Source organism: Saccopteryx bilineata, chromosome 9 (assembly GCF_036850765.1).
Source record: "Saccopteryx bilineata isolate mSacBil1 chromosome 9, mSacBil1_pri_phased_curated, whole genome shotgun sequence".
NCBI classification, from domain to species: Eukaryota; Metazoa; Chordata; class Mammalia; order Chiroptera; family Emballonuridae; genus Saccopteryx; species Saccopteryx bilineata.
The window spans coordinates 75,243,173-75,261,687 of NC_089498.1; the positions used below are offsets into that span (position 1 = coordinate 75,243,173).

Here is an 18,515-nt window from a genome sequence, read left to right on the forward strand (position 1 = left end):
ACATCTTACCTTACCCAGATTTATCACCTTTACAACAAAGATTGGAATAATGCTGATCAAGAAAGGTTATGAGTATAGTGGGTAATTGTTTTAGTCAGTTTAAGAATTATATAGCATATTATGCAGCTTTTTAAAATGATTATGTACATGCCCTGGCTAGTTGGCTCAGTGGTAGTGTTGGGGCAGCATGTGAATGTCCTGGGATTGATTCCTGGTCAGAGCACACAGGAGAAGCAACTCTCTGCTTCTACACGCCACCCCCCACCCCCGCCCACTCTCTCTCTCTTCTCCTTTCACAGCCATGGCTCAGTTGGTTCGAGCAAAGTTGGTCTCTGCCTCAGACTCTAAGAAAATGGCTCCATTCCTGAGCAGTGGAGCAAGGGCCCTAGATGGGCAGAGTATCACCCCCTAGTGGGCTTGCCTGGTGGATCCCTGTCGGGGTGCGGGCGCATGTGGAAGTCTACCTCTCTGCCTCCCATCCTCTCACTAAAATAAAAAATAAAAATAAATGATTATGTAAATATATATAATATGCTAGGAGACTATTCATAATATTTTATGGAAAGTAAATTATAAAAATAGGCATGTTAGTGTGTACTATGATCCAGTTTTCAAATGTATTATGTTCATAGTTATATATACAATAGTTACATATTTTAAATACATATTTATATAAAGAAAAAATATGCTGTAGAGTTGTAAGATTATGATTGATTTTTTTATACTTTTCTGAATATGTTAGAGTGAACATGTGTCATTCTTACTTTTTTAGTTATAGAAATTTTTCATTTTAAGAAATTAGGTTATATATTAGAGATTAACAAAGGGAAGAAATACTCTTGATTTCTACCATAATGTGCTTTTTCTGATTCCTTTAAAAATAATCAGCACATATCTCAAGATTGTTCTCATTAAATTTAAGACCATTATAAAGTTGTGATAAATTAAACTTGAATAACTGCTGTGAAGGGGGATGAGACTTAAATTTGGTATTTTCAAAATGTAAAGCATTTTTATTAATGTACAGCAATAATAAAATAGTTATCATTTTATATTGAACATTTACTATTTGCCAGGAATTTATGCTAAGTATTTCCCCTGTGTTCTTTCACTCCTCAGAACAACTCAATAATGAAATTGATGGTGATTTGCAATCAGGGCCTGAACTGTTGTGGTCTGAATCCAGAGTCCGTGTTCTGACTCACTGTGCCAGTCTGCCCCTAGCCGGCCCTTGGAGTAAAAACTGATAGTAGATTAAATTTTGTATGTGATGGTATATGCTTTCATTTCCCTCTTATCAAAGAAAGTAATCTTGTAGTTGAATGAAGAGCTGTTAATACTAACATATTCACTCCTGTAGTTTCACCATATTTTCAGCCGCTTCTAGGGTGAAACATATAAAATACAGTGTCCTAAAAAAAAATATTACTTTTTTAAATATTTTGTTTAGTGAGAACTACAGGTACTATTTAGGAAGACAAGCTATAGTTAATAGAATTGAGATTAACTTGTACCTTGCTTATGAACCCTGTTTAAATAAGAGTTTTATATTCATTCTGTGTCAAAGTGCTTTAAGATCAGTTGATCATGTGTGTCCCATAGGTACGAATTGAGATTAGCAGAAAAGCTGAGAAGAGGACCACTTTGGTGCTATGGGGTGGACTTGCCTACATGGCCACACAGTTTGGCATCTTGGCCCGGCTTACCTGGTGGGAATATTCCTGGGACATTATGGAGCCAGTCACCTATTTCATCACTTATGGAAGTGCCATGGCAATGTATGCCTATTTTGTAGTAACACGCCAGGTAAGGATTACTCTCCAAGTAACTTTTTATGAGATACTAATGACGTTTTGGTTGTCAAAATAATTCTCTTTTCTCTCTAATTTTCTCCAAGGCCAGTTCCCTTTAAGTACTCATCCATCCTTTATCCACACATATGCCTAGGAGCACATGCATTCCAGTTATGTATCAGGCACTATTTTAGGTGCTAAAGAAAGAGCTAGATATAAGATATAGCATCTGTCCTCATGAAGCTCACAGGCTTTAAAGAGAGCCATATAAACCATTAAATTCAGAAGAATATATTATAGTACGCTATAGAGCAGGGGTCCCCAAACTACGGCTCGCGGGCCACATGAGGCCCCCTGAGTCCATTTATCCGGCCCCCGCCGCACTTCCGGAAGGGGCACCTCTTTCATTGGTGGTCAGTGAGAGGAGCATAGTTCCCATTGAAATACTGGTCAGTTTGTTGATTTAAATTTACTTGTTCTTTATTTTAAATACTGTATTTGCTCCCATTTTGTTTTTTTTACTTTAAAATAAGATTTGTGCAGTGTGCATAGGGATTTGTTCATAGTTTTTTTTATAGTCCGGCCCTCCAACGGTCTGAGGGACAGTGAACTGGCCCCCTATGTAAAAAGTTTGGGGACCCCTGCTATAGAGTAAGAGGGCAAATAAGAGAGTGGTCAGCTGTAGGATAACTCATTCAGCTAAGTTGGCTTGGTTTCTTATGTACTAGGTAATTAAACAGTTGGAAGTAGTCCTAAGCTTTCTTTTTTTTATCAAGTTAGAGACAGAGAGGCAGAGACAGACTCCCACATGTGCCCCAACTGGGATCTACCTGGCAAGCCCTCTACCAGGCGATGCTCTGCCTGTCTGGGCTGCTGCTTCATTGCTCAGCAACCGAGCTATTTTAGTACCTGAGGTGAGGCCATGGAGCCATCCTCAGCACACAGGACCAACTTTGCTTGAACTATTCGAGCCATGGCTGCGAGAGAAGAAGAGAGAAAGGGATAAAGAGAGATGGGGGGAGAGGTGGAGAAGCAAGATGGTCACTTCTCCTGTGTGCCCCAACCCCAGGAATTGAACTTGGGACTTCTACATGCTGGGTCTATGCTATATAGCTGAGCAGACCTTTTGTTTTTACTGAATTCTTGGAATGGAGAATTGGTGGTACCTAATCAAATAAACTAAACTGTGGGCTACTTCTAAGTATGCTAAGTGAATATGTGGGGTTTTTGTTGTTGTTTTTACTTCATGAAAGAAAGGCAAAAATTAGATATCTAATCATTTTATACTCTTGGCCTATTCTTTATCAACCGAGGCTCATTTATTAAATGTCAGTAGCTATTAAAGACACTGTTTCAGTTGGTGGAATTTTTTTCTTTGGAATAACAAACTCACTTCATATTTTCTCTCACTAAATAACTGATAATGCTTTATTTTCTTATGAAGCCAATGAAACAGTCCATTAAGTATTGACTATCCTTAATAAATAACAAATTATTCCTCCTTTTAAAAAAATAAATATCAGTGGCTAGAACTAATTTTTGTTGCCAGTGCTATTTTTTTAGTAGCTTGGAACTCCATAGTGTCACGTTAGGAAGTATGAGGGATTTATTATCACTTATTATATACTGCTCACAAAAATTAGAGGATTTGTTATTGCTTCATATTCATTTTGAAATATCCCCTAATTTCTGTGAGCAGTATATATATGATACCATCAGAGAAACCTTTGTTAATAAAAAAAAATTTTAAATAGCTGAAACATATAAGGAACTTTTTCTATTTTCTTAGGAAACAGAAAAAAGCTGAGAATTGTTTCTCTTATGTTTTTATATGGCTGCTATTGAACATAGGCATTTTGCTTCTGTTGTTAGACCAGTGGTCATAGAGGCCTATTTATGTGCGGGAAAGTAAAAGCCCAAGAACCTTGTTTAACCTTTCTGTCCTCCCAAACTTGTCTCGAAGGGAAGAGAGGTGATAAACCGTCCATGACTGCTGCTGTTCGCTCAGAGTCTCCAGCACTTTATGCTGTGTCTGGCTCATCCTAGTCATTCTGTGTGAACAGAACTGAATAACCAGGTCAATTGTATCCGATCACAGCTTTGGCAGGGCTTACATATGTCTTTCTGTGTGTGTATCTTTCCCTCTTGCCTCACCCTTCTTCCCTCTTCCTTCTTCTCTCTCCCTTATATACACACCCCTGGAATGGGTTCTTTTTATGTATTCGTTGAAATCCGAACTCCTTATCCTGCTATTGTCTTTGCTGGTTGCTCTCTGTCTTTTAATCGTTTATCGTTTGGACTGTGTGTTCTAAACAAATCAACTTATATTCTTTATTTCCCCAAATGCTCTGAGTTGTTCACCACCTCATTCCTTACTTCACACATCTGTCAACTGAGAAAGTTCTCCCTATTGACCTCTACCTCTCATATTTCAGGTCTACTTAAATGTTTATCTTTCACAAACCTTTGACCAACTTCTAATTGTTCTTCTGAATTCTTATGAGTACATACATTGTGCCTTTCATTTCACTCATTCTATGCTATCTTGTATTATAATTATTCATGTATATTGTCTTTTCCCATGTACTAGACTATGATATCTTTTGAGGCTAGGCATTTAGTTTTTTTCAGTTTTTATTGCCTAACACAGTGCCTTATATCTTTAATAGCCTATCTGTCCTACTAGTTAAAAGTGGTACTTCTGTGATTCCCAAAGCATTTTTGCTGCCCCCAAGTGACAAATTGCAAAATAGCAGTAGTAAATAATCTAGTCATTTGTGAATAAGAAAACTTGACCAAATAAAATATAGAGAGATTCTCATGTTAAATATTCTTTACCATATTCATATCCATAATTAACACCTGTGAAGTAAAATGACTGTTCAACATCATTTAAACTCTCCTAAACTCTTGTTATAATAAGATGCTGCATTTGGTAGTAACCTAAATATTCAGTATATCCCAATAGTATATTAAGTTCCAAAGAATCTTTATAAATGACAATCTCCTTGAAATAATAAAACAAGTGAAATATTGAATTTTACTGACTAATATTTCAGTGAAACCTGAGTATCAATTTCTGTTATGAGAAAAAAGCATCTGACGATAAGAATTGCCGTTCTGAGTTACTGCAGCATGCAGGTGCAGCGCCCATTCAGCAGCCTAGCCCAGGGTTTTCATCAAAGGGGATATCGCCCCCAAGGGGGAGACTATTGGCTCTCGGGAAGTAAAGCAGCATAGATGTTTATAAAACATAAACCAGGGGTCCCCAAACTATGGCCCGTGGGCCACATGCGGCCCCCTGAGGCCATTTATCCACCCCCCGCTGCACTTCCGGAAGGGGCACCTCTTTCATTGGTGGTCAGTGAGAGGAGCATAGTTCCCATTGAAATACTGGTCAGTTTGTTGATTTAAATTTACTTGTTCTTTATTTTAAATATTGAATTTGTTCCCGTTTTGGTTTTTTTCTTTAAAATAAGATATGTGCAGTGTGCATAGGGATTTGTTCATAGTTTTTTTTATAGTCCGGCCCTCCAACAGTCTGAGGGACAGTGAACTGGCCCCCTGTGTAAAAAGTTTGGGGACCCCTGACATAAACAGATATACAGTTGTATCTGTAGTATTAAAACTTCTTTGGAGGCCCTGGCCGGTTGGCTTAGTGGTAGAGCGTCAGCCTAGCGTGCAGGAGTCCCGGGTTTGATTCCCAGCCAGGGCACACAGGAGAGGCGCCCATCTGCTTCTCCACCCCTCCCCCTCTCCTTCCTCTCTGTCTCTCTCTTCCCCTCCCGCAGCCAAGGCTCCATTGGAGCAAAGTTGGTCCGGGCGCTGAGGATGGCTCTGTGGCCTCTGCCTCAGGCGCTAGAATGGCTCTGGTTGCAACAGAGTGTGGCCCAGATGGGCAGAGCATCGCCCCCTGGTGGGCATGCCGGGTGGATCCCAGTCGGGCACATGCGGGAGTCTGTCTGACTGCCTCTCTTGTTTCCAACTCCAGAAAAATACAAAAAAAAACATAAAAAACTTCTTTGGAGATGAGGGGTAATCTGGAAAAAAATACCTAAAAAGGCACCTTAAGGGGACAATAATGAAAAAAAAGTAAAGAAATACTAATCTAGCCTTTAGTGCCATTTGTCCTCTCAATTCCAACAATCGTCATCTATATTCTATTTCAGCAAACCTCTTCAGTGACTATTCGGGATCTTCTTTCCTGGGACTGTCTTACTTTATCATATAAATCAGTATGCTAAACTCAAGTTTATTTTCTTTCTAGCACTTTTGTTCACTCCCTGTCTCCTTGATTTCATCCAGATCTTTAGGCTCCTGATTTTTCTCTGTCTTAATGTTATACTCTCACCTTTCTCACGTATTGTTTCTTTTCCTGTCAAACTTAGACCACATTGTCATTCTCTTCTTAGTATCTTACAGTCCTCACCCCATTGTCTTTCTACTGTATGTACTCTATCAATTCCTAATCTTGGATGAATCTAGCTGTTTATCCTATATCCAGGCTACTGAACATTACTAGAGAAAAGTCATATAAACAGTGTGGAACAGGCCACTGCTTACATTTCCTTCCCCCATACCCACAGTAGTTATTCTAAGACTTCACATGAAGCTCCCATGCTACCTTTAACCTTGCTTCCTACTTCTAGAAAATTGTAACAGATGTAAGCTTTCTAATTCCTAAATCCGTGATTTTAACAACATTTGGGCCCTGTCTGGTTGGCTCAGTAGTAGAACATCAGCCTGGTGTGTGGATGTCCTGGGTTCAATTCCCAATCAGGGCACACAGGAGAAGTGCCCATCTGCTTTTCTCCCTCCTTCCCCTCCCCCTTCTCTCTCTCTTTTTTTCTCTTCTCCTACTGCAGTCATGGCTCAATTGATTTGAGCACATCAGCCGTGGGCGCTGAGGATGGCTCCATAGAATCTCCACCCCAGGCACTAAAAGTAGCTCAATTGCAAGCATGGCCCCAGGTGGGCAGAGCATTAGACCCAGACGGAGGTTACCAGGTGGATCAGTCAGGGCATATGCAGTGTTTGTCTCTCTGTCTGCCTTCCTCTCACTTGGGAAAAGAGCAGTATTTATACCTACTGTCATATTCTCCTTCCAGCTCAAATGAGAAGTACCATTTTTCTGTTCAGGGCTAGCTTCTCTACCTGTTTTTAGCCTCACCCTCCACCCCTACTTCCTGTATCTTACTCTGTTTTATTTTTTGTGTTCCCTGTGTTATCAACCAACCTCTCCTTCTCTAAATTTTTTCCCTTTATAACCAAGCTGTCTGCATCTCTTCTCACTTATTATCAAATAACCAAGTTTCTAGAATAGAGTCTAGTACATAGTTACTTAGTAAATGTTTGTTGCCCAAAAGAAGGAGCATAGAATATATTTGAATAAATTTAATTTGTGTATACATTTACATTCTTTTTTTTTTAATTTTTTTTTATTTATTTATTTTTATTTATTCATTTTAGAGAGGAGAGGGAGAGACAGACAGAGAGAGACAGAGAGAGAGACAGAGAGAGAGAAAGGGGGGAGGAGCTGGAAGCATCAACTCCCATATGTGCCTTGACCAGGCAAGCCCAGGGTTTTGAACCAGCGACCTCAGCATTTCCAGGTCGATGCTTTATCCACTGTGCCACCACAGGTCAGGCCATACATTTACATTCTAAGCAAGATAGGTAAGGAGCTTAGTAACAACAATTTAGATGGAAGTCTGGGTCTGATGCTCTGCCCATCTGGGGCCATGCTTACAACTGAGCTGCTTTTAGTGCCTGGGGTGGAGGTTCTATGGAGCCATCCTCAGTGCCCAGGGCTGATGTGCTCAAATCAATCAAGCCATGACTGCAGTAAAAGAAGAGAAAAAAAGAGAGAGAGAAGGGGGAAAGAGAGGGGGAGGGGGAGGAGGAGGGGGAGAAAAGCAGATGGGCACTTCTCCTGGAAGTAGAGGCTTCCCTCAAGTTTTTAATCCAACAGTTATCCCTTCAGTCAGCATTAATTGATTCAAACTTCAGTTCTATCCATTTTCAAAAGGCTTTCATAGTTCCTTCAGCCACTATTCATCCATTATCTGTCATCATCAATAATTAAATATTTACTTCTGCTTTTAGTATGGCATCCTAGGTAATCAGACCAATTCTCTCATTATAAAAAGTTAGAATAATTAGACAAAACATAAAATGCATCTCCAGTAGACACTGGAGAGCTAACAGGATAGAAAAAAGGATCAAGCAAGGACCTGAAGAAGTAGAGTCCCAGGAAGGTAAACCTGATATTAGGTGTGCTTGTTCCTTTGGAAATGTATGCTAATTAAGGAGAGTAAAACTGAAAGACCAAGAAGTTGAGCCATACTTGGTAACCTAGAAGGACCAAAGCCATAGAAATTGGCATCCAGGGATTGCTAAAATAGGCAAAACACTTTTGCTTTGGTTTGGAACCTCAAAGGGCTGCCATTGCAGAATGAGAATAAACATGTTGTAGGTGCTCTCAGAGACTGTAGCTCATCTTCAGTTATCTCAATCCCATAATTAGATTGAGGAAGTCCTAGAATTCTGGTAATCCCAGAGTGCTAGTTCTCACAAGTTCCAGAGAGAAACAAACACAAATCATCCCCGAGTGGAGAAGTCAAGAAAAAGATATAAAAGATGTAAAGATTAGAAAAAAAGGCCCTGGCCGGTTGGCTCAGCGGTAGAGCATCGGCCTGGCGTGCGGGGGACCCGGGCTCGATTCCCGGCCAGGGCACACAGGAGAAGCGCCCATTTGCTTCTCCACCGCCCCCTCCTTCCTCTCTGTCTCTCTCTTCCCCTCCCGCAGCCAAGGCTCCATTGGAGCAAAGATGGCCCAGGCGCTGGGGATGGCTCCTTGGCCTCTGCCCCAGGTGCTAGAGTGGCTCTGGTCGCAACATGGCGACGCCCAGGATGGGCAGAGCATCGCCCCCTGGTGGGTAGAGTGTCGCCCCTGGTGGGCGTGCCGGATGGATCCCGGTCGGGCACATGCGGGAGTCTGTCTGACTGTCTCTCCCCGTTTCCAGCTTCAGAAAAATACAAAAAAAAAAAAAAAAAAAGGATTAGAAAAAAAGAAAACTGGTAACTAATGTTTTTCATAGATTTCATACATTAAAAGAATACAAAAACATATAAAGATAATTGGTTAGAATCCCTAAATGAGTTTCATAAGGTTATTGGATACAAGGTCAATATACATAAATGAGTTGCTTATCTGTATGCCAGCAACAGTTAGAAAATGAAACTTTATAAAAGATACAACTTAAAATGACTTTTAAAAATACTTAGAAATAAATTGTGCAAAAGATATTCAAGACCTCTATGCAAAAAACCATAAAATTAAAGGAGACTTAATTAATGGAATGATATAGCATGTTCATGGACTAGAAAAGTAAGTATTGCAGAAATGTAAGTTCTATCCAAACTGATCTATTTGATTCAGTGCAGTCCTAGTCAAAATCCCAACATATTTGAGAGTGGGGAAAGAGATTTGCATAAGCAGCTGCTTCTTATATTTATGTGGAAATGTAAAGACTAAGAAAAGCCAAAAAACTATTGAAGAAAAACTAGGTAAGCAGATTTGTTCTATCAGATATGGAGACCATATAGCTTTAGTTATAACACTACAGCAACTCAGAGAATGAATGACACAAGAATAGACAAATAGTATAAAGGAATAGAAGAGAAAATGTAGAAACCAGCATTAATGAACTTTTGGTTTTAAAAAGATGGTGCTCACTGAAAGGAAAGGAGAGTCTTTTGAAAAATGGCACAAGGATAATTGAAGATCCACATAAAAGGGAATCAACCCCATCCTTACACTATAACCAAAATTAATTCCAGACGGGTTATATATCTAAATATGAAAGGTAGCAAAATAAAGCTCCTGGAAGGTAATATAGAAGGATATCTCAATTACTGTGGAATAAGAAATGACTTCTTACATAGAATGAAAAATGCTAACCATAGAGATAAGAATAATAAATTAGACTATATTAAAATTAAGAACTTTTATTAAGAACACCATAAAGAGAGCGAACAGACTTGGAGGAGATATTTGCAGTACATATATCAAACAAAGGATCTATATCTAGGATATGTAAACAAATCCTACAAATCAGTAAGAAAAAGATAGTACAGCCTGACCAGGTGATGACGCAGTGTATAGCATGTCAGCCTGGGACACAGAGGACCCAGGTTCGAAACCCCGAGGTCACCAACTTGAGCACAGTGTCACTGGCTTGAGCCCAAAGATTGTTGGCTTGAGCAAGGGGTCATTCATTGACTTGGCTGCAGCCCCCTGGTCAAGACACATATGAGAAAGCAATCAATGTACAACTATAGTGCTGCAACAAAAACTTGATGCTTCTCGTCTCTCTCTCTTCCTGTCTGTCTGTCCCTATTGATCCTTCTCTCTGTCTCTCTGTCTCTGTCTCTCTTGCTAAAAAAATAAAGAAAGAAAGAAAAGAAAAAGACAATCTAGTAGAAAAATATGAGAAGAGGTTTGAATCAGCACATCTAAAAGAGGATATGCAAATGGCAAATAATATATGAAATGAAAAAGCCTCAACCTTATGAGTGGTCTGGAAAATGCTATAAATCTCTAAGAGAAATGAAAACGTGCACACAAAAACTTGTACATCAATTTTCATAGCACCCTTATTCATAATAGTCAAAAAGTATAAACAATTTATATATCTATCAATTGATGAAGAGATAAATGAAATATGGTATATTCATTCAATGGAATATTACTTGGCAATAAAAAAATGGAGTACTGATACATGCTATAAGTGGATAAACCTCAAAAACAGCCCAAACACAAAAGTCTAAAAGTTGAATAATTACATTTATACAAAATATCCAGAGTATGTAAATCTAATGAGCCAGAAAGTATTTATAGATTAGTAGTTTCCTAGAACTGGACATGTTGAGGAAGATAGGAAGTGACTGTTAGAGTATGAAGTTTCTTTGAGGGATGTTGAAATGTTCTAAAATTGATTGTAGTAATGGTTATGTAACTTTGTGGATATACTAAAAACCATTGAATATTGTACTTTAAATAGGTGAATTGTATGTTATGTGAATTGTATCTTAGTAAAACTATTTTTAAAAATGAGGTAGTACTTCAGCACCCACACCAGAATTACTATTTAAAAAACTGGTAATACCAAGTATTGGCAAGGATGTAGAATAATAGAAACTCATATTCTTCTGATGGAAATATAATTGGTACAAAATTTTGGAAACTTGTTAGGTATCACTTCTTAAATTTGAATACATGTATAACCTATAACCTAGGTTTTCTACTCATAAATATATCCCCAGCAGAAGAGATAAGTTCAGAAATGTTCTTGGCAGTATTATTCCTAATAGCCCAAACCTAGAAAAAATTCAAAATTTGTCTATCAATAGTACATAGATAAATAAATTGTGATGTAGCCATACAATAGAATATAACATAGCAAGAGAAATGAATAGATTATAGCTACACACAGAAGATGAATCTTAAAAAGATAACATTGAATAAAAGTAGTCATATACATACTGTGACACTATTTTTATAAATTCAAAAAACAGGTAAAACTAAACTGTAGAGTTAAGAAGAGTGTATGTTTAAGAAGGAAGCTATAAAGAAAGCCAGAGGTCCTGACCATTTGGCTCTGTGGTAGACTGGCAGCCCAGCATGTGGATATCCCAGGTTCAATTTCCAGTCACGGCACACAGGAGGAGCTATCATCTGCTTCTCCATCCCTCCCCCTCTCTCTTCTCTCTCTCTCTCTTCTCCTCCTGCAGCCATGGCTCAATTGGAGTGAGTTGGCCTCAGGCACTGAGGATGGCTCCATGGCCTTCCCCTCAGGCACTAAGAAAAGCTCAGTTGCTGAGCAACAGAGCAATGCCTCAGATGGGCAAAACATCACCCTCTTGTAGGCTTGCCAGGTAGATCCCTGTCTGGGTGCATGCAGGAGTCTGTCTCTGCCTCCCCTCCTCTCACTGAATAATAATAATAATAATAATAATAATAATAAGCCAGAAAATAATTATCATAAAAGTCAGGATCTTTGGGGGAGGAGGGGTTAATAATTGGGAAAGGGCAGGAGGGAGCTTCTGGGTTGTTGGCAGTGTCCAGTTATTTTTAGCTGGTGTTGATTAGCATGTTCATTATGTGATGATTTATTGTAATGTACATTTTTAGTTTGCTCTTCTTCTGTTTGTGTTTCACAATAAAGGTGTTTTTAAGAAATAACTAAATATTTAACACAACACATGTCAACATGTATCTTTATATGTATGTATGTATATGTGTTGATTCTAATCAACAGTATGTAAATGCTCAGTTTGTGAAGATAGTATGCTAGGGACTAATAATTCAATTTCCTTTGTTTTTGTAGGAGTATGTTTATCCAGAAGCCAGAGACAGGCAATACTTACTATTTTTCCATAAAGGAGCCAAAAAGTCACGTTTTGACCTAGAGAAATACAATCAACTCAAGAATGCAATTGCTCAGGTAAGTTTTCCAAAAATAAAATTTAATAAATCCTAGTTCCATCTTGTATGGCATTGTTATTATTATACATAACCACAGTATTTCAGTGGATAAACTCTGAAAAAATGATCCAACCCTCTTCCTTATATTTAAATTATTCCTTGGTTGATATAAATAACTATTTTAGCATGGACACCTCTCTTTAAAGTTTTGTAATACAAGCAGGTGAAAATACAATGGGTCCTACCCATCCTGTTATTATTAGCATATTGAAATTTTTAGACCTATTTTTTGTTGTTGTTAGTTCCTTTTTTTTTTTTTTTTTTTTTTCTTTCATTTTTCTGAAGCTGGAAACAGGGAGAGACAGTCAAACAGACTCCCGCATGCGCCCGACCGGGATCCACCCGGCACGCCCACCAGGGGCGACGCTCTGCCCACCAGGGGGCGATGCTCTGCCCATCCTGGGCGTCGCCATGTTGTGACCAGAGCCACTCTAGCGCCTGAGGCAGAGGCCACAGAGCCATCCCCAGCGCCCAGGCCATCTTTGCTCCAATGGAGCCTTGGCTGTGGGAGGGGAAGAGAGAGACAGAGAGGAAAGCACGGCAGAGGGGTGGAGAAGCAAATGGGCGCTTCTCCTGTGTGCCCTGGCCGGGAATCGAACCCGGGTCCTCCGCACGCTAGGCTGACGCTCTACCGCTGAGCCAACCGGCCAGGGCTAATTCCTTTTTTTTAAGATTATATTTTATTTTTATTTTTTTTAGAGAGAGAGAAAGAAGGGGTGGAGGAGGAGGAGCAGGAAGCATCAACTTGCAGCAGTCATTTCTCGTATGTGCCTTAACTGTGCAAGCCCAGGGTTTCAAACTGGCAACCTCAGCATTCTAAGTCAATGCTTTATCCACTACGCCACCACATGCCAGGCTTTTAGACCTATTTTTACATCTTTATTTTGTTTCTTTAGAGTTGTCTGTTTTTACTCTTCTCTCATTAAAATCTTCCTAAATAATTGATCCAGAGATTTCTCACTAAAATATGTGGTAGCAATGGGGCAAAAATAAAATCTAGGTTAAGAGAGAAAGACTGCTAGAATTCTCTGCCAGGAGCAGGTGAGAGGTTACTGAACTAGAAGATGCTTTTAAAAAGATTGATATATTTTATTTTCATAATTATTACCTCTTTCAGATTTCTCATGTGCCTTCCTCACTCTGAAGTATTAAATTTTGGTAAATAAATCCTCATCTTATTTTCTGTAGTCTTGTATGACTTTAGAGATTTTTAAAAAATTTCCAGAAGCTCTTCCACATTGAATATTCACTTGCTCTTTGCTGTACCTTCTCTGCCCTCTTTGTCCCTTAATAGTGATGGGGTTGTACTTTGAATAAGTTTAATTCACCTTCCTTCTTTGGCCTAAGCAGACTCATGTCTTCTGTCGCTCTGTGTGGTGGTTCTCGGCTGGAGGGGATGCAACAGAGCCATCTCTGGAGCTGTTGCATATGTATGCGTCAGCCCCAGTTTAAGCGTGTTAATCCAGCTCCTCCAGGGCAAGGATCAAGCATGTGAGAGTTTTGAAAGTGCTGCATTGACTACACATCCTTTTAAAAATTAGTAGTTTCTGAAAAACTTAACTATTAGATAAACAACAAAAGTCTTGAGCAGCATACATTAAATTTCTGGCTCTAGGCAAGGGTTTGTGAAAGGGCTTCTCTCTGGAAAAACATCAAGGTGCAACCAGCTCCCCATATTCTTGAGCCCTTGGATCTGCCCTGTTGACAGCACAGTCTTTCTGGAGGTTCTGTTGACGGCTGAACTGACAGACTTTGGTTTTGGTCCCCCTTGTTGTCCTGTTGCTTTAAAGCCCTTTGCCTCTGAGGCACTCTTATGTTGAGAGTAATCAAGATCATTTCTCTGACAGTGATGGAGGAAAGACAATTTTCTTTTCTTAGGAGACACTAATTCCATTGAAAGCTTCACTAGCCAATTTTTCTCATCTTTTGTTTCTATTTTAGGCAGAAATGGACCTTAAGAGACTGAGAGACCCATTACAAGTACATCTGCCCCTCCGACAAATTGGTGAAAAAGATTGATCTGCAAAGAGCCTCCGAATCTCGGCAGAAAGAACACTTGTTTATAACTATTGCCTTTTTAATTAAAACATTGCAGGTGGAAGCTGGGAGCCAGGTTGGGGTAGAGGATTTTTACCTTTAATTAGAGAAACAAAACCAACAAGGATCTTAGAGAAGAAGGGAATGTTAAAAATCTGAGGATCAGGCTTTGAATGAAGTATAAGCTCAAAGGGCTTAGAGAATATTGTCTTAATCAAGCATCTCAAATCCTGGATGAATTGATACATCACATAGTTGAGAGAGTCATAGAGTAAAGGATGCTGGAGTGTTAGTTTCTTGCATCTTCTCTGCAGGTCAGCAAAACAGTAACACACCAGCACCTCACTCAGCTCCTTTCTTTCTTTTTTATTTAACTTTTCTTATTTTTTACATAGGAGTCAATAAATATACCAGAAACACAAATCCTCAAGATATGTGGGTGGCAGAGTCTGAGCCCCTGTCATTAGCATTTATTTTAAATTGGATCCAGCCTCTACAGAGTAAACCAGGAATCTCTCCCATGTGTGCCCCTTTTCTGACCACCCACACCTGTTGGTTACATTAATTTTATCCCTAGGATAATTGGAACCAATTCATGACTGTTTGGTGATTGACACTTTGGATTATCCTTAATACCTTCTTAAATGTCTGTATATTCTAGTGCTCTGAATCAGTATCTAGAAATCATTGGTAACATTGCATGAGATTTTTTGTTTTGTTTTTTTACTAATTAATTTTTAAAAGGAGGTAGAATTTCCCTCCTTTAACTAAACATTGATATTCCCCTCTCCCCACACAACTCAAATTGGAGGGGGAGTGTTCAGCTGTATTACTAAATGAGAAAGATGTAAGGTTCACAAATTGGCTTAAAAATCATGGTTTTGTAGCCATTTCAGAACCAGAATAATTTCATTGCTGTTAATCTGCTGTGTGACAGCATTCCAGGCCACCCAGATGCTGCTGCCTTGTCTGGAGGCTCTGTTAATCTCGAAGGATACACACCCTTCCACACTGTTTTTTGAGCCCTCCCACCTCCACCACTTCAGTAGTTGTGAGTCAAGTGTGTGGACCTCAAAGGGTGCAATTTATCTTTATACAGGAATACATTTCTATAGGCTTCTTTCAACCTACCTTCTTCGCCCAATTTTTTCTTAAATTGAGAGAAAGAAGCATTAATCTTATACTCTATCAAAGTATTTTCTACCATATTTCCAGATGACATGTGCACTTGAAAATCAAAGGAATCTGTCTAATAATTCTGTTTTTAATTACTGTGGAGCAGGATGGGGGAGGATGATGGGGCTTACCACACAGCTGATGGGCTCTTTTCTTTCACATGATTCATCCCTCCTCATTGTGGCAAAGATTTCTCTTTTTTTCTTTTTCCTTTGGGATCATTGTGTTTAAAAAGAAACATTTTAAATGACAAACCCAGACTCCAGGTGCCTTGCAGAGGTTGAAGGCCCCCAGGACCGCTGCTGCTGCCGCTCCTGCCACCCCCCCTCCACTGGCATGACGGAATGAAGGATGCATGCCCCACTTCCCAGGCCCCCCCACTTCCTTCCCCTGCCCGCCCCCAGTTGCAACCTCTTCCTTCATTTATTTTTGTTGTGTGAATTATTTTTAAACCATTTATCCTGTTTGTGCACAGGCTTTTTAAGAAGAAACAGCACAGTGCAATGAGCAAATCCTTTCAGGGTGTGGGAGGCAGGGGAGGGAGAACAGACATGGAGAAAAGTCCTTTAAACAAATAGCAAAATATTGAACATGTGTAAAATCCTGTATCATTTATGAAATATGTATAAAAAGCAATGTAACTTCTGAAACAATAAATACTCAATTTTTGAACTATAGCATCTCATTCTTTAAAACAAAAGCAAAAAACTTTTTCCTGTGATTCTAGGTGGGAAGCTTTTTACTTCTAAAATTAATTTTTATAAAAATACCATTTTGAAATCAAGATTTGTTCCTAGAACCTATATTTTAAAAACAGGCATTTCATTAGTTTATTAGTTTTTCCTGAACTAAGACGGTCAGTATCTTCCTAATTCTCAGAGCTACCCAGAGTTAAATGGTCTGTAAAACAATAATAAAGCCAATGGGACCCCTGAGACTAATATCTCCTGATTAAAAGGAAAAATCTCCATTATATCAGGCCACCAGATTGTCCATGCAGTCTCCTAGATTCCAGAAAGTTGTTCAAGGATGAAGATTAGATACTCATTATTTTAAGAGTTTGTGTCAAATTTATAATGATAACCAAACAAGAAAACCAAACATGCTTCCTAACCCATCAAAGACATATCAAAAAGCACATATTAAATAAAAGATAAAAATCATGTTGTCATATCAGATGTAGAAAAAGTTTTTGGCAAGATACAACACTTTTATGATTAAAACACTCAACATGGGTAAAGAATGAAAGTACCTCAAGATAATAAAGGCCATTGACAAACCCTCAGCTAATATGATGAAAAACCTTTTACTCTAAGATCAGGAACTAGAGAAGGATGCCCACTCTTGCCACTGTTATTCAACATAGAACTGGAAGCCATAGAGCAGTCAAGCAGCAAAAGAGAGGAAAGGCATCCAAATTGGGAGTGAAGAAGTAAAACCTGTTTGCAGATGATAGGATTTTTTAAGACTTCAGTGAAAGACTATTAGAAACAATAAAGTTGCAGGATATAAAAACATACCTGTACCAAAATCTGTTGTGTTCCTATATACTAACAATGAAATATCAGAAAAACAATGCCATTTTCAATTGAAACAAAAGATTAAATACCTATGAATAAAAGAAGTGAAGGACCTATGCACTGAAAACTACAAGACATGGTTGAAAGAAATTGAGGAAGCCAAAGAAATGGAAAGATATTCCATGTTCATGGATTGAAAGAGTTAACACAGTTAAAATGACCATATTACCCAAAGCAATAAACAGACTTTATGCAATCCCCTTTATAACCCTAACAGCATTTTTCAAAGAAGTAGAACAAGAAGTAGGCAAATTTGTGTTGAACCACTAAACAGTCAAAGCAATCCTGAGAAAAAAGAACAAAGCTGCCAATGTCATACTCCCTGACTTCAAATTATATCACAAAGCCACAGTAATAAAAACAGCATGGTAATGGAAGAGACAGACCAATGGGATAGAATTAAGAGCCCAAAAATAAAGCCACATATATATGGACAATTTTTTTTTAACCAAGGAGCCAAAACATACAATGGAGAAAGGAAAGCCTTTTTAATAAATGATGGTGGAAAAAATTGGAAAGCCACATACAAAAGAATGAAATTAGACTGCTCTCTGACACCATACACAAAAATTAACTCAAAATGGATTAAAGATTTGAATATAAGACCTAAAACAAAATACATAGAAGAAACTATGGGCACTAAGTTTGTGGATCTTGGTCTTAGCAGGGTTTTTGTGAACTTGACCCAAATGCAAGGGAAATAAAAGCAAAAATAAATGAATGGGACTACATCAAACAAAAGCTTCTACACAGCGAAAGAAACCATCAACAAAACAAAAAGGCAACCAACTTAATGGGAGAAGATATTTGTAAATGATACCTCTGGTAAGGGGCTAATATCCAAATTATACAAGTAATTCATATAACTCCAAAAAAAAAATCCAAAATTTAAAAATGGGCAAAGAACCTGAGTAGACACTTCTCCAAAAAGGATGTACAGATGGCCAGTAGACATGAAAAGATAGATGCTCAATGTCACTAGACAGAGAAATACAAATTAAAACCACAGTGAGATCTCACCTCACACCTGTTAGAATAGTCATCATCAATAAGTCAGCAAACAATAAGTGTTGGAGAGGATGTGGAGAAAAGGGAATCCTCATACACTGCTGGTGGGAATGTAAATTGGTGTAACCTCTATGGAAAACAGTATGGAGCTTCCTCCAAAAATTAAGAATAGAGTTACCATATGACCCAGCAATCCTGCGCCTGAGTATCTACTTCCCAAAACTGAAAACACTTATTTGTAAAGATATCTGTACCTCTGCGTTCACTGCAGCATTATTCAAAATAACCAAGACATGGAAACAACCTAAATGTCTTTTGACAGATGATTGGATAAAGAAGATGAGGCACATAGTATATACAGTGGAATACCTG

General features: G+C 38.7%; 1 protein-coding gene across 3 annotated transcripts in view; it reads left to right on the forward strand.

Moving 5' to 3' along the window:
• MCU (mitochondrial calcium uniporter) overlaps nt 1-16,232 on the forward strand; it is a 259,606-nt gene extending 243,374 nt beyond the window's left edge. For all 3 annotated transcript variants that reach the window (XM_066243194.1, XM_066243195.1, XM_066243196.1), the window contains 3 exons: nt 1,603-1,806; nt 12,185-12,301; nt 14,284-16,232. In XM_066243194.1, the coding sequence (XP_066099291.1) occupies nt 1,603-1,806; nt 12,185-12,301; nt 14,284-14,361 (399 nt within the window). In that variant the 3' untranslated portion in view covers nt 14,362-16,232. The remainder of the gene's footprint in view (nt 1-1,602; nt 1,807-12,184; nt 12,302-14,283) is intronic.
• The last annotated feature ends 2,283 nt before the right edge of the window (nt 16,233-18,515 follow it).